At 40.5% G+C, this 14,837-nt stretch overlaps 1 protein-coding gene across 4 annotated transcripts in view; it reads right to left on the reverse strand.

The window, feature by feature from the left end:
• The window catches only part of MED13L (mediator complex subunit 13L), a 318,626-nt gene that overhangs the window by 133,371 nt on the left and 170,418 nt on the right, over positions 1–14,837 (reverse strand). For all 4 annotated transcript variants that reach the window (XR_007911907.3, XM_051826600.3, XM_051826599.3 and 1 more), the window contains one exon: positions 98–181. Coding sequence is in view for 3 of the 4 variants with exons in the window: in XM_051826600.3 (XP_051682560.2) it covers positions 98–181 (84 nt within the window). In the remaining variant the exon portion in view is untranslated. The remainder of the gene's footprint in view (positions 1–97; positions 182–14,837) is intronic.

Genomic DNA, 14,837 nt, shown 5'->3' on the forward strand with positions numbered 1-14,837 from the left:
CATTATTAAGAAATAAATAAGCTACCCACCCAACCCTTCCCCAAAGAAAGCTGTGGTCCAAAAGAAATCAGAAGGCCAAGAGCACTGTAAAACTCACCTTTTGTTAACTGGCTTTTCATCCTTTTCATAGGGTCGGACAAACCATTTCCCAATCCTAACGAAGTTCTTATCCATTAGGCACCTGCAAAAATCACATCAAGAACTGCTTTTTATAGTTACAAAAACAAATTAGCAAGACACTAAATCAATAAGATGAGATATATCACTGAAAATAAAAGCATCATCAATTAAAAGTGTGAAAATGTTTTTCTATTACTTGAAATTTTTATGTTGTATTTAGAAAAACAATTCTGGCTTTGGGGATAGACTTTTATAAACATGTCAAAAAATTTTAAGTGAAATACACTGATATATACCTAAGACTTCCAACATTTCAGAATTACTTGAACATGACTTTGATTCTTGTGTCATCAAGAAATTATGCAGTCATTTAGAGCTCAGAGATATTCTTCCAATGAAGCAGACCTGAAAGTCTTAATGGCCTTTTAGATTACCTTTTATTGATTTTATTTTTTTCGTGACCTGTGATAGGCAGTCCTTTAACAAAGATCTCACTAACAAAAACATAACACAGCAGGGCTGGCACTGTGGCATGGTGGGTGAGGCCGCTGCCTGCAGTGCCAGCATCCCATATGGGCACCAGTTGGAGTCCCAGCTGCTCCACTTCTGAACCAGCTCCCTGCTAGTGTGTTTGGGAAAGCACTGGAAGATGGTACAAGTGCTTGAAACCTTGTACCCGTGTGGAAGACATGGATGAAGCTCCTTGTTCCTGGCTTCAGCCTAGCCCAGTCCTGGCTGTTGTGGCCATTTGGGGAGTGAACGAGTAGACAGAATCTCTCTCTCTCTCTCTCTCTCTCTCTCTCAGAAAAGAAAAAAGAAAAGAAAAAAAAATCTCCCTCTCTGTAACTCTTTCAAATAAATAGATAGATAGATAGATAGATAGATAGATAGATAGATTTTTTTTTTTAAAAAATAGCAACTTCATCTACTAAAGTATTTTCCTTTTACACTTGGTCATGGCACTCCAAGAAAATAAGGAATTATAGGCATGTCTTCAAGAATGAATATTTGCTTTATTCTAAGCTGTGCCTAGCTTCGGAGTCCATGCCATTTGTGTGCACTGTGTTTAATACCAAATCACAGGTGCTCTTCTGGAAGACACTGTACATGGCAATTGAACTCAACTCATACAATAACACACATGATTCAAATGAAGTGACAACAATACAGAAAGTTATGAACAACCTTTTAACTGCCATCTGGACATTTGTAAGATGCCAAGGACTATTATAAAGAGTAGCTTGATTTTAAAAATGTTAAGAATGGGGGCCGGGGTTGTGGCATAGGAGGTTAAGCCACTGCCTGTGGCGCTGGCAGCCCTATAGGTGCTGGTTCAAGTCCCAGCTGCTCCACTTGCAATCCAACTCCCATGCTGATAGCCTGGAAAAGCAGTGAAAGATAGCCCAAGTGCTTGGGTCCCTGAACCCACATGGGAGACCCGGTAGAAGCTCAAGGATCCTGGCTTTGAATAGGCTCTATTCTGGCCATTGTGGCCATTTGGGGCGTAAACCAGAGGATAGAAGACCTCTATCCCTGTTTCACCCTCCCTTTGTAACTCTGACTCTCAAGTAAATAAATCTTTTTTTAAAAAGTCTAAAAATGTAGGGAGAAAATATGTACTTTGTAACTGATGAAATACCATGATCTAATCCTTCAGTGAAGTTACAAGTATTTTGTAAGAAAACCTGTGAGAGCATTGGATATAATTATTTTATACAAGCTTTTCTACCAGTAAAAGAGCTGCACAGAAATATTCAGGCCATTACGCACTGGATTTTTGTCTCTAATTTCCATGCCATCTAGGAGGATAGCAACAACTCATTACAAGATAGATTGGTTAGGGGGCCGGCGCCGTGGCTCACTTGATTAATCCTCCACCTGCGGCACCGGCATCCCACATGGGCGCCAGGTTCTAGTCCCGGTTGCTCCTCTTCCAGTCCAGCTCTCTGCTGTGGCCCGGGAAGGCAGTGGAGGATGGCCCAAGTCCTTGGGCCCCTGCACTCGCATGGGAGACCAGGAAGAAGCACCTGGCTCCTGGCTTTGGATCGGCGCAGCGCCGGCTGTAGCGGCCATTTGGGGAGTGAACCAACGGAAGGAAGACCTTTCTCTCTATCTCTCTCACTGTCTATAACTCTACCTGTCAAATAATAATAATAATAAAAGATACATTGGTTAGTAAATGGCAATAGCTTTTTCTGGCCAGTTACATAAAAATGTCAGTGGATTCAACTGCTTCTACTTCAAAAATGAATTTGTATAAAAATTTTTGTTGGGCGTGGTAGTGCAGTAGCAACTTCAACACTGGCATTCCATATGGGTGCTGGTTCATGTCCTGGCTGCTCCTCTTCCAATCCAGCTCTCTGCCTACTACCTGGGAAAGCAGTAGGAGATGGCACAAGTGCTTGGGTCCCTGCACCCACGTGGGAGACCCAGAAAAACCTGCTGGCTCCTGGCTTCCAAGCGGCCAGCTCCAGCCTTTGCGGCCATTTTAGAAGTGCACCAGGATGGAAGACCTTTGTCTCTCCCTCGCTCTGTGTTCTACCTTTCAAATAAATAAATAATTTTTTTTAAAAAAAGATAGTGCTTTTTTATTCTCCAAAACCCATAAGTATATCAAAGGTGTATCTTAAAATCAATAATGCTTATACTGAAAGTGTAGGATGTGTAAGAGGGAGGGGAATATACCAAATGCTAAATATTGACTTTCAGTGACACATTCTGTCATTTAATAAACATCATCTTAAAAAATGCTAATTCATATATGCCTTAAGGATCAGAATTCAAAAGAATCATTTTATTAAATACCAGAGAAAACAGTATGACTCTACAGTAAACAGGCAGAAAAATCCAAGGCTTTAGAGAATATGAAACAAAATAGATAAAAATATGTGAATAAAGAGGATAACATGTAAAAGTTTATTTCAAATCCCTTGCTTTTCTATGAAGTATAAGTAAAAGATTCTATTTGCTGATTTCATTCCAGGAAAAACAGATGGGTCTACAGTGTGGGAGAGCAACCCACAGTCAACACCACTCAAGGACAAGGGTGAAAGGCAAAGGGCTAACAACAGTCTGAGAGTAACTCTGTGTGAATTTATCTCCTGGAGCGCCCACTACAGATCATATTTCTTTATCAGCAAAGTCAACAAAAGGTTATTATTGCTAACACAAAAAACAGCCATGGAAACTATCCTTCAATCTAAAACCCATCTGTTTCCAAATGAGAGTCATAAATGACTTGTGTGATTTTTTTAATTGCTAATCAGTTTCTATGAGATTAGTGATTTTCTACACACAAAAAGGAAAAGGTGAGAGTACAGAATTATACTGGATGAAGCAGTATTTTGAGTCAATTAGTTAAGGACTGATGTTGGGACTGGGGGACACTGCCACAGTCTCTCCAAGGCTGGCATTACGGAAAGTATTTCAGCATAGTGTTATGAAGATGAAATTTTGGGAGGAAATGAGAGGGGAGTTTTATCTTTGCTAAGGAAGATAGCTCCACTTAATTGGTATGCTGTTAATATACTGACTCATTAGCAGACTAAGCTGAGGTACTAAGTCCATGGTCTCAATCATTTTAGGGTCATGAGTCTATAGTTAAAAAAGAAGAAGAAAATCATATGAAAGTTATTATTAAGCCTTTCTCCAGAAAAAAAAATGAATAAAAAGCAAAACACTACACATGATTTCTCATGATTGGTGAATTCTGTGAAGCAAATCCTAGGTCAGGAATTTTCCTATTAAACACTGCCACTGGGGAGGGCGTTTGCCCCAGCAAGTTAAGATGCCCACATCCTGTATCAGAACACCTGAGTTCAAGTCTAGGCTCCAGCTCCTGATTCCAGCTTCTTACTAACAGACATCCTAGGAGGCAACTGTGATGGCTGTTGCAGCCGCATCCCTGTAACCCATGTTGGAGACCTATATTGGGTTTCCAGCTCCAGACTTTGGACCCCTGACTGTTGCAAGCATTTGGAAAGGGTTCTCTCTCTCTGCCTTTCAAATAAATCAAACACTTTAAAATGTTTTATACAATATTTTGAAAAGAAGCATGCTCTGTGTGTTTAAAAAAATAAAAATAAAATCATAGAAGATACTCAACATGTATGGAATTACACGGCTCCTAAAAAATGTTTAGAAAGGCTAGCACTACTGCCCAAATTTCTCAATTATATGTGAAGAAAATAATTAAATATTTTACAGAGATAATTCTGATATAAAAATTTTATCAGAAATATAATTTCCCCCTTTTTACACTCTATCAATTTTTATTATTTTTGAGGAACAAATTTTATATTTAACTTCAAAAATAAACCTAATAAATATATTCCATCTGCCAAAAACTGTTTCAAATCAACATCATCATGCATACAAGGGGTCTTCAAAAGTACACAGGAGCCGGCGCCGTGGCTCAATAGGCTAATCCTCCACCTTGCGGCACCGGCACACCGGGTTCTAGTCCCGGTTGGGGCACCGGATTCTGTCCCGGTTGCCCCTCTTCCAGGCCAGCTCTCTGCTATGGCCAGGGAGTGCAGTGGAGGATGGCCCAGGTGCTTGGGCCCTGCACCCCATGGGAGACCAGGAAAAGCACCTGGATCCTGGCTCCTGCCATCGGATCAGCGCGGTGCGCCGGCTGCAGCGGCGGCCATTGTGAGCCAACGGCAAAGGAAGACCTTTCTCTCTCTGTCTGTCTCTCTCACTGTCCACTCTGCCTGTCAAAAATAAAAAAAAATAAAAAAAAAGTACACAGAAAAATGCATAGTATGGAAAAAAAATGCATCGATTTCAAACATTTTTTGCACCAGAATAAATGTCTCTTAATTTCATTTTTCTACTGACTTTTTGAAATACTTTTGTATATTTGTTAACCCTTTTGTCCATTCAGTAACCCTAATCACTAAGATACGACAGAGTTCTGTAAAGTAGTACAATATTATGTTGTAAAATCACTGTGATCCCAGATTTATAAAAGTCTTTAACCAATAGTATTAGAAAATAACTTCTCTTCCAAACCCCCACCACCTTCCAAAAATCAGTTTCAAAAAATAGCTGCTGAAAATGAAAATGAAATTAGGCTATGTGTGTACTTAATGTTTCTGTGTCAAGCCATATGGCTCTGAATAATTAGCTACAAACACAACCTGACTCCAGAGTCAGCAAGCCCTCATCGCCCATCCTACAGCCACAAGCAGGCCTGATGCATGATTATAAATGCCACAGTGGCAGCCACAGCCCAACTTACAAGCCCTTTCCTAGATGGGGTAGTTGGGAGGCATAGAAGGGCATCCAGCAGTGGCTTGGGCTCCTCTGAGATCTCAAATGATGTGGGTATAATAGGCTTCATCTATTAAAGAGTCCAAGCAGTGTTTTCTCTACCATGCTCTCAATCAAACTGCATCTTAATATTTTCTAGTTACAGAACTGCTCACATAGATTTTATGTTTTATATAAATGTTAGATAACTTCACCAAATTTTATATAACTTTTTAAAATGTTATATAAATTTTCTATAATTTCAAACCAGAACATCCTCTCCAACATCAAAGCTTTACCTCACCACTTGAATCTGTACCAAACATGCATACAAAGAAGATTCCTTCCTACAAACTACATTGCTCCAATTCCCAAATAAATTACACCTATATAATTGAGGGCTGAAGAAACCTCTTCCAACTGACCCCTGTGTCTTCATTACGTTAGGTTCCCACTGTGCCTAGCAGATGTCATCTCAAGGAGCCAAGCAGACCCCATGATTCCCATTCTCTCTTCACAGGCCCAATCTCACTGGGAAGGTCTACTCTAATACACGTAAACAGAACTGCAGCTATGCTGTAGTTTCAAACACTAGTGTCAGGGCTGGCGCTGTGGTATAGTAGGTTAAGTCTCTGCCTGCAGTGCCGGCATCACACATCAGTTTGAGTCCCAGCTTCTCTATTTCCGATCCAGCTCCTTATTAAGGTGCCTGGAAAAGCAACTGAAGATGACCTAAGTGTTTGGGCCCCTGAACCCACATGGGAGAAAGGGAAGAAGCTCCTGGCTCCTGATCGGCCCAGCTCCAGCCACTGCTGACATTTGGGGAATGAACCAGCGGATCAAAGATTTCTCTCTGCCTCTCAAATAAATAAAAAGACTTCTCTGCCTCTCAAATAAATGAACACCTTAGTGTCTAATCCCTTTCCCAGACTACAAAAAAAAAAGTTTTAAAAGTTAAAATCCTAACCTCCTCCCTAACCTTGCAATATTAAATAGACAGACTGATTAGCCTTAAAGCAAAGATATTCCTTTTTAGACTTTTACAATTAGGTATGTATTTTCAGTCACTTGTGTCTACAATGGTTGTACAGTCTCTCTCAATAAAGCTTATGCCCACTAGGTCTACTACAGACTTACTTTCCTACTTCCTTGAAAAAAAATAGCACATTCTGGCATTTCAATAAAATATAAATTTATTTATGACTCATTTGTTGCTCCTATTATGACTATATCCAATGATTTTTGATGTTGCAATATTAAATAGCCATTTATTCAACTAGAGTTGAACTTACAAATATGCTCTAAGGCACTTTATATTATTCTGAAATCACCACATCCAAAGGCATTGTTCATGTGCCCTTTGATGATCACCCCACTTGATAACAAAACCATAGCACATTAATACCTAGAAATTTGGGGTCCGTGTGACAGCATAGTAGGTAAAGCTGCCACCTCCAACCAGGATCCCATATGGGCATTGGTTTGTGTCCCAGCTGCTCCATTCCAATCCAGTTCCCTGCTAATGGCCTGGAAAGGCTGCAGAAGATGGCTCAACTACATGGGCCCCTGTCACCCACGTGGGAGACCTGGAGGAAGCTCCTGGCTCCTGGCTTCAGCCTCGCCCAGTCCCAGTTGTTGCAGCCATGGGGGGGGGGGGATGGGAGAGGGTGAACCAGCAGATGGAAGATATCTCTCCACTCCTCCTTCTCTCTGTGACCCTGACTTTCAAATAAATAAATAAATAAATCATTAAAGGAGGGGGGCATTGTAGCATAGCAGGTAAAGCCACCACCTGTGACACCTGTATCCCATATGGGCACCAGTTAGCACCACAGCTGCTCCACTTCCAATCCAGTTCCCTGCTTATGTACCTGGGAAAGCAGCAGAAGATGGCCCAAGTGCGTGGGTCCCTGCCACCCATGTGGGAGACCTGGAAGAAGCTCTTGGCTTCAGCCTGGCTCAGTCCTGGCCATTGCAGTCCCCTGGGGAGTGAACCAATGGATGGAAAACCAATCTTTCTCTCTCTCTCCCCTCACTTCCTCTCTCCCTTTCTGTAACACTGCATTTCAAATTAACAAATGAATCTTCTCTAAAAAAGTTTAAAAACCTAGAAATTTACAAGTACAATGTTACTATAATTTCCTCTATATTGTATTCATTGTATTTTTCCAAAGGAGAACTAGTGTAACTAAGTGTAAACACCAATTCTTGGCAGACCGAAGGCTCTGGGTCAAAGGCAATTTTACAGCAGTGTTACCAGCTACAGTAGGTGAATATGCTGACCACCCATTAGGGAAGCTGGAGCGTAGACTACTCTTGAAGAGCAATTGCATTTTACAATGTCAAATACCCTTAGGTTAAAGTCTCCCTGAGAAAGCAGGGACATGATAGATCAGACAGCTTTGAAAGAGCCATACAATCTTTTATTGTGTGCAAAGTAATGATCTGCATCTTAGAGGAGAAAAATAAGCTTCTCATCAAACTTAGCTTATGTGTTTTTTTTTTAAAGATTTATTTATTTATTTGAAAGTCAGAATTACACAGAGCTGGGGGGGGAGGGGTCCTTCCATCCACTGGTTTTCTCCCCCAGTTGGCAGCAAAGGCTGGAGCTGAACCAATCCAAAGCCAGGAACCAGGAGCTTCTTCCGGGTCTCCCACATGGGTGCAGGGGCCCAAGGACTTGAGCCATCTTCTACTGCTTCCCAAGGCCACAGCAGAGAGCTGGATAGGAAGTGGAGCAGCCAGGACTCGAACTGCCGCCCATATGGGATGCCAGCACTGCAAGCGGAGGCTTTACCCGTTATGCCACAGTGCTGGCCCTGCTTATGTGTTTTAATCTAGAACTTAAAAAATTAAAGTATACTACCACACATAATGCCAATTTGGCAACATTATACCAAATAGTTTAATATATCTACAAAGCTACAGAAGCAAAATTTTCCTGAGTCCCAAATGTGGTGCAAGTTACTGAAGCAGTAATATAAACCATGCATTTTTTAACTGAACGTCCTGGCTTTTTTCAAACCTTTCAACCTTGGGATGGCTTTGTGGCACAGTGGGTTAAACCACTGCCTGTGATGCCAGCATCTCAAACTGGGATGTAGGTTTAAGTCCCAGCTGTTCTGCTTCCAATCCAGCTTCCCGTTAATGTGTTTGGGAAGGCAATGGATGATGACCCAAGAGTTTGAATCCCTGCCACCCATGTGAGACACCTCAATGAGTACTGGGTCCTAGTTTTGGCCAGGTTCCACCTTCATAGTTGCATCCATTAGAGGGAAATGAGCAGTTCAAAGATTCATCTCCACCCAGTACCACTTTGTGTGTTTATGTGTACATGTGTGTTTGTGTCTCTCATTGACACTGTTTTCAAATAAATAGATCAATCTTTAAATGTAATAGACTTCAACATAATGTTTTACTTCCTTTTGATAGAGTTATCTGAAAAGGATATGGCATGTTATGAAAACTTACACCAACTACAAAAACTAAGAGTAACTGGCCATTATGTCTGCAGTACTAAAACTGACAACTGAAGAAACTCTTGCAAAACAATTACAGGTTTTATTTTCTGTAATCTGCTCACAGCCAAAGTACTTTTCAAACAATAGGAGTGTGAGATTCCCTAAATTTAAAATAAAAGGTGGAACCTTTGAGAAAATAAAAAAAAAGTATTTAACAAAATTTCACTGACTTGGAAAGACTGCTTAAGAACAACCCAAACTAGTGAATTATTAGGAAGTGGGTGAGGGAAATGGGGGCACAGAAGAAAGAAGGAAAGTCAAGTCAAAGTCACAGAGATTCTGTCTGCATAAGCAAAAACTAAATTAATGGTATTTTATCATTCTGGGCAGTTTGCCAAAAAGAGATAATTGATCATTAGAAAATAGAAAGCACACTTGCTTTCTCAAGAGAGAGAAAAAATAAATGTTACTACATGATCTAAAATATAAAACTTAGAATAGTTAAATATTCTAATACTAGGGTTCTTGCTTTTTTTTTTTTTTAAGATCTATCTATCTATCTATCTGAAAGAGTTATACAGAAAGAGAGACAGAGACAGAGAGATCTTCATCCACTGGTTTACTCCCAAAATGGCCACAATGGCCAGGGCTGGGTCACACTGGGCCAGGCTAAAGGAGCCAGGAGCTTCATCCAGGTCTCCAGCTTAAGTACAGGATCCCAAGCACTTGCACCATCTTCCATTGCTTTCCCAGACACATCAGCAAGGAGCTGGAGAGGAAGCGAGCAGCTCAGACTTTAATCAGCGCTCACAAGTAATATTGACACCGCAGATGAAACTTAACCCACTATACCAAGCACTGGCCCTTATACTAGAACTCTGACATACCACAATTGAAGAAAATATCAAAAGAAGCCAAATGGTTCAGTCTTAAAAAAAAAAAAAAGGATAAATATATCCATCCTTACATTTGAGAAACTTCTGTGTTTCAGCAATATAACTGAAGCTGTTTAGAGGACAGATTAAAAGGAGAAAATACCTCAACTTAACAGCTATGGTAGTGGTCAGCATTGTGGAGCAGTGATTTAAGCCATCATCTGATACCAGCACACCAAATCAGAATACCAGCTCAAGGACCAGCTACTCTGCTTTCCATCCAAATTCTTGCTACTGTGCCTGGAGAAACAGCAGATGATGGTCCAAGTACTTGGGCTCCTGCTACCCACCTGGGAGACAAGAATGGAGTTCCTGGCTCCTGGATTCTGTCTACTCCAGACCTAGCTATTGCAGCCATTTGGGAAGTGAACCTTCTCTCTGTGGGGAGCAACTGGGAGCAACTCGGACTAGACTAAGTTACTGGAATTAAGACTTATTCTATGCATCTGCTCTCCCACAATATGGCGCTGAGAAGGGAGAAGCAGCTTCTACACAGCTGCCTCCAGTTCAACCAATAAATAGCAGGACCTGCTCCTGACTGGAGGAGAGCAGCGTACTCGGCGTGTGGGTAGCAGAGTTGGGATTGGCGGAGGAGGACTATAAAGGAGGAGAGAGACAACATGCACGAGGAACATCTAGGGGGAACACCTGAGGAACACCTGTGCAGCCCCCGAGAGAGCCGGCCGGCGGTGTGCCGCTCCCCCGCGGAAGTGGGGAATGTGGCAGGGGGAACCGCCCTTCCACGGAGGTGGAAGGGTCGGTAGCCAACCCGGGAAGAACCAGCAGCAAACCCGGGGACAGCCGAGCAGACGAAAGAACAGCGCAGGGTCCTGTGTCGTTCCTCCACGAAGACGGGGAGCGACACTCTCTCTATGCCACTATACGTCTTTCAAATAAATAAATGTTTTTTAAAAAGTATGGCAGATGGATTATTTTTCCAAACATATGCTATCCCTGCCTGTCCCACAGTGTAACTTTGGTATCTACTGTTGATAAAGAATTGTCACCAATTTACATTTTGTGGTAAAAGTCTTGGCCAATGAAATGTGACCACAGTGGCACATGCCCCTTCTAAACAGTAGTCAATGGGCTACCATGTGTTTGCCTCCATTCTTTGTCTCCAACATGAGTCAAGAAGTATTGGACAGAGGCTGCCCCATCTGCAAAAGTCTTGGCAGAAAGAGGAAATTTAACAATACTGCAGTTAGTGACTCACAATGGGCCTGCAACATGAGCAAGAAATAAGCCTCTATTATTGTGAGCCACTCAGATCTTCTAGGTGTAAGTGACCCTCATCTGATAGATGAAAACGGCTATTGCAATACTTTATGAAACACTTAATAATATCTTAAAGTATGCAAGTGACAATCAAAATGAAGAGAATGGGACTGACAAAAGCGATATCTGGAAGGCTGACAAGCAGAAGTGGAGAATTGGCTATTATAAGCAACACAAACAATAAGAAAAGATTTAGCTGGACCAAGAAATCAGACAGCTACACAGAAGTAGTATCAGATGAGTTATCTATGACCCCAAAGAATGAAGATGAAGAGGTGAAAGTTACAAGATGACAGATTTCTGCCCAGTTTAAGAAAGACTGTCTAGCACTGAATACTTCTGAAGATAAAAAGAACTCCTTTGGGAAGCTGTGCTCACATAGCCAGAAGCATTGAAAAAGAGGATGAATGACACACAAAATGGAAATGATAGAATGGGATTCCAGAATTAATGCTGTCCAAATCTGGAAATAGTGACATCAATTCTTCTCTTAGCTACTAAGAGCAATTAAGCTGTTTTATTGAGCTGCTGTAATGAGAAGGTATGATGCGGGCCAAAAAGCCCTTCACCATGCTTTAGGTGAAAGGACATGGGCTCAGCAAGCTTAAGTCACTGGTCCACGTCACATAACTGGTTATTCAGCAGAGCTGAGACCCAAAACATCTCATCTCTGAAGCAATGAAGACAAAGACTTCTGGAAAGGTATATAAAATTAAAGCCAAATATGTTAGCTTCAATCTGATCTCTCTATGAAAAATTATCTTGAGCAAACCAGTAATTTTTTTTGTTTTTGGATTTTTTAATGGACAGATGACCCTGGTTAAGCATGTATAATATAGCATACATATATAAATAATTAAGTTATAACAGAAATGAAAGATAAAAATATTTTAAGACATATTACCCTAGAACACAAAATATTCCACAGAATACCAATATAATGCTACCTCAGCACCAATCAACAGCCATGAGAAATGAAATTTACTGTGAAATTTGCTAATTTTGATAGTGAAATTTTTATAGTAATCTCTGTGAAGACATTATTCATCATACACTAGCAAACACAGCCTTCAGAAAAGATTGAAAGATTGACTCATATGACTCTTATTTAGCTTTAAATGTGTTTCTCAAGGTAGTAAATGAAAAAAAAAAGTGAAATAATAAATCCACTGTACAAGTTTGATTAATTTAAAAACTAAGGAAAAACCATTTAGGAAACAAAAGTTCCCTGAAAGTGATACAGTCCTGGAATGATATGCTCCATAACCACAATTCTGGGTCCATGTTATTGTCATTAGCAGTATATCAGGCATTACGTGGCACACATTATGTACGTCCTTTAACAAAAACTCAAGGTTTATGCTATACTTAATTTATAGGCTGCAAGCTAAGGTTTAATGAAGTCGAAATAACTACCCAAGTAGCAGACCCAGAGATCAAAACCAAGGTCTAATTCATCAACACTCTTTAGAACTATCCCAAACTTTATTTTGCATGAGATAGTTTTCTTACACTCCAACTTAACTTGAACCTCAATTTTCATCACAAATTCTGAATTCATGAGCTCAGAAGAAATGAATTATATAAATCTGTCTTCCAGTTTTTCTGCTATTCTTTTCTCCCAAAGGAAACATTCTACTATTTAAAATACAAGACTGAAAAGAAAAAATATTCTATTACAAAATCATTAGTAGTATTCTCAAAGGAATAAATCATAACACAATGAGCTACAATTTTTGTAAATATATGCTTTGCCTCATATACCATTAGAATTTTTATATAAAAAGAACTATGTCTAAAGGTGCATTAATTACTGTGCAGACATAAGAACTTTATTTCTGCCATAGGATTATGAAAATGTAAATTTTCCACATTTTCCTGAAAGAAATTTGTATGTACTTTTGTTTTGTTTTGTTCTGTCATAGGAGAGAATTACCGGCTACTCAGAATACTGAAGAGTGCCTGCCTACCTCTTACAACCAAAACAATGCTTCTATAGGTACTCTACCTAAATAACACATAGCCTTCAGGTCTACTCCAGATCACGGAATTCGCAACTAAAGTTCAGAAGGAGATGTACAGAAATGTGATGAGAAAGTCTCTCTGCATGAGTCAGACTTATCAACTATATAACTCAAGCACCCTGAGCAGTGATACTGCAGTGCTGTCACCCCTGCCAATGGCTTGACAAGATATATAATGGTATGAGAATGTCCTTAAAGTTTTGATGACTCAAAATTACAATACGTAGACTTTATCATTTATTTCTACCCTAAAATCCCTATTCCAAGTCTGCAACAGACTATTTTGACAGACAGTAATGAGGTGCTCAAACACCAAAAGGAATACAGCATTAAGGACACAGCAGCCATCATGAGCGGTTTGCTCTGGTCCAATCTGGAAGAAGTTGGACATCAAAACAGATAACAATAATAATAAATTATCACCCACTGGGTGAAACAGGAATCCATGAGTCAAAATTGATACATCTAGAAAAAGACAGCTAGATAGCTAGGCTAGCGAAAGAAAAAAAAAAAAAAGAAAGAAAAGTGGAGGGAAGACAGGGGAAATGAAATGCTCTTCCTTACAACAGAACATGAACTAACAAACAAAGGAGAGGCAGGCGTTTAGCTTCAACAGTTAAAACACTGCCTGGGACACCTGCATCACGGATCAGAATGCCCGGGCTGAAACTGAGATTCCACTCCTTTACTCCAGCTCTCTGCCCAGACCCACCAGGGGGGCAATAGGTAATGGCTCAGATAGCTGGGTCCTGGTCATTTAGTGGGAGACCCAGATTGGGTTCCCAGTTCCTGGCTTCAACATGGCCCTGCCCACCTGTTGCTGTCATTGGGCAGTGAATCAGTAGGTATCTCTCTCTGTCTCGCTCAAATTTGTTTTAGTTTTAAGTAGAAGAAATGGTGGCATTTGAAAATTACCATTACAGCCATGATAGTAATATCTGATTTAGGCAAGGACTAACCTAAAGCAGCTTACATATATCGGTGAAAATTTGATGCAAAATAGGAAATTACACAATCTCATTATATTCAGACACAAATTACTTATTAATTACCAAAATAGAATTGATAAAGCTCATAGCTAAAAATTACTTGCTAAGGGGCCAGTGCTATAGCACAGTGGGTTAACGCACTGGCCTCAAGTGCCAGCAGCCCATATGGGCACCGGTTCTAGTCCTGGCTGCTCCTCTTCCCATCCAGCTCTCTGCTATTGCCTGGGATAGCAGTATAAGATGGCCCAACTCCTTGGGCCCTTGCATCCATGTGGGAGACCCAGAAAAAGCTCCTGCTCCTGGCTCCTGGCTTCAGATCAGCTCAGCTCCGGCCGTTGTGGCCATCTGGGGAATGAACTAGCTGATGGAAGATCATCTCTCTGTCTCTACCTCTCTCTGTAACTCCATCTTTTGAATAAATAAATCTTTAAAAAAATTACTTGCTAAATTACAGTGAAAACTCTGATAGAGCACTCCAACAAGTGATCAAAAAATGTTATCATTAACAATGACACTAACATTGAAACCAAGCACCTATTCTACACCCCAAATGCCTTTGATGCAGACTTTATCAAGCCCAGTCGCTCTACTTAGCTTGCAATTCCTGTGTCTCCACTTTGATAATTAATTGTTAGTCTTCTCCTTACTAAAGAATAGCTCACTACAATTAAAGGAATGGCGCATGGGTCAGGCTGGCCCCAACAAGAACACAGATCATATAAGGCTGAATTCAATTATCCCCTCCTTAGTTAATATCTTAATACTATACTTCAT

Source organism: Oryctolagus cuniculus, chromosome 21, assembly GCF_051225735.1.
Source record: "Oryctolagus cuniculus isolate XC-2025 breed Fujian yellow rabbit chromosome 21, ASM5122573v1, whole genome shotgun sequence".
Lineage (NCBI taxonomy): Eukaryota > Metazoa > Chordata > Mammalia > Lagomorpha > Leporidae > Oryctolagus > Oryctolagus cuniculus.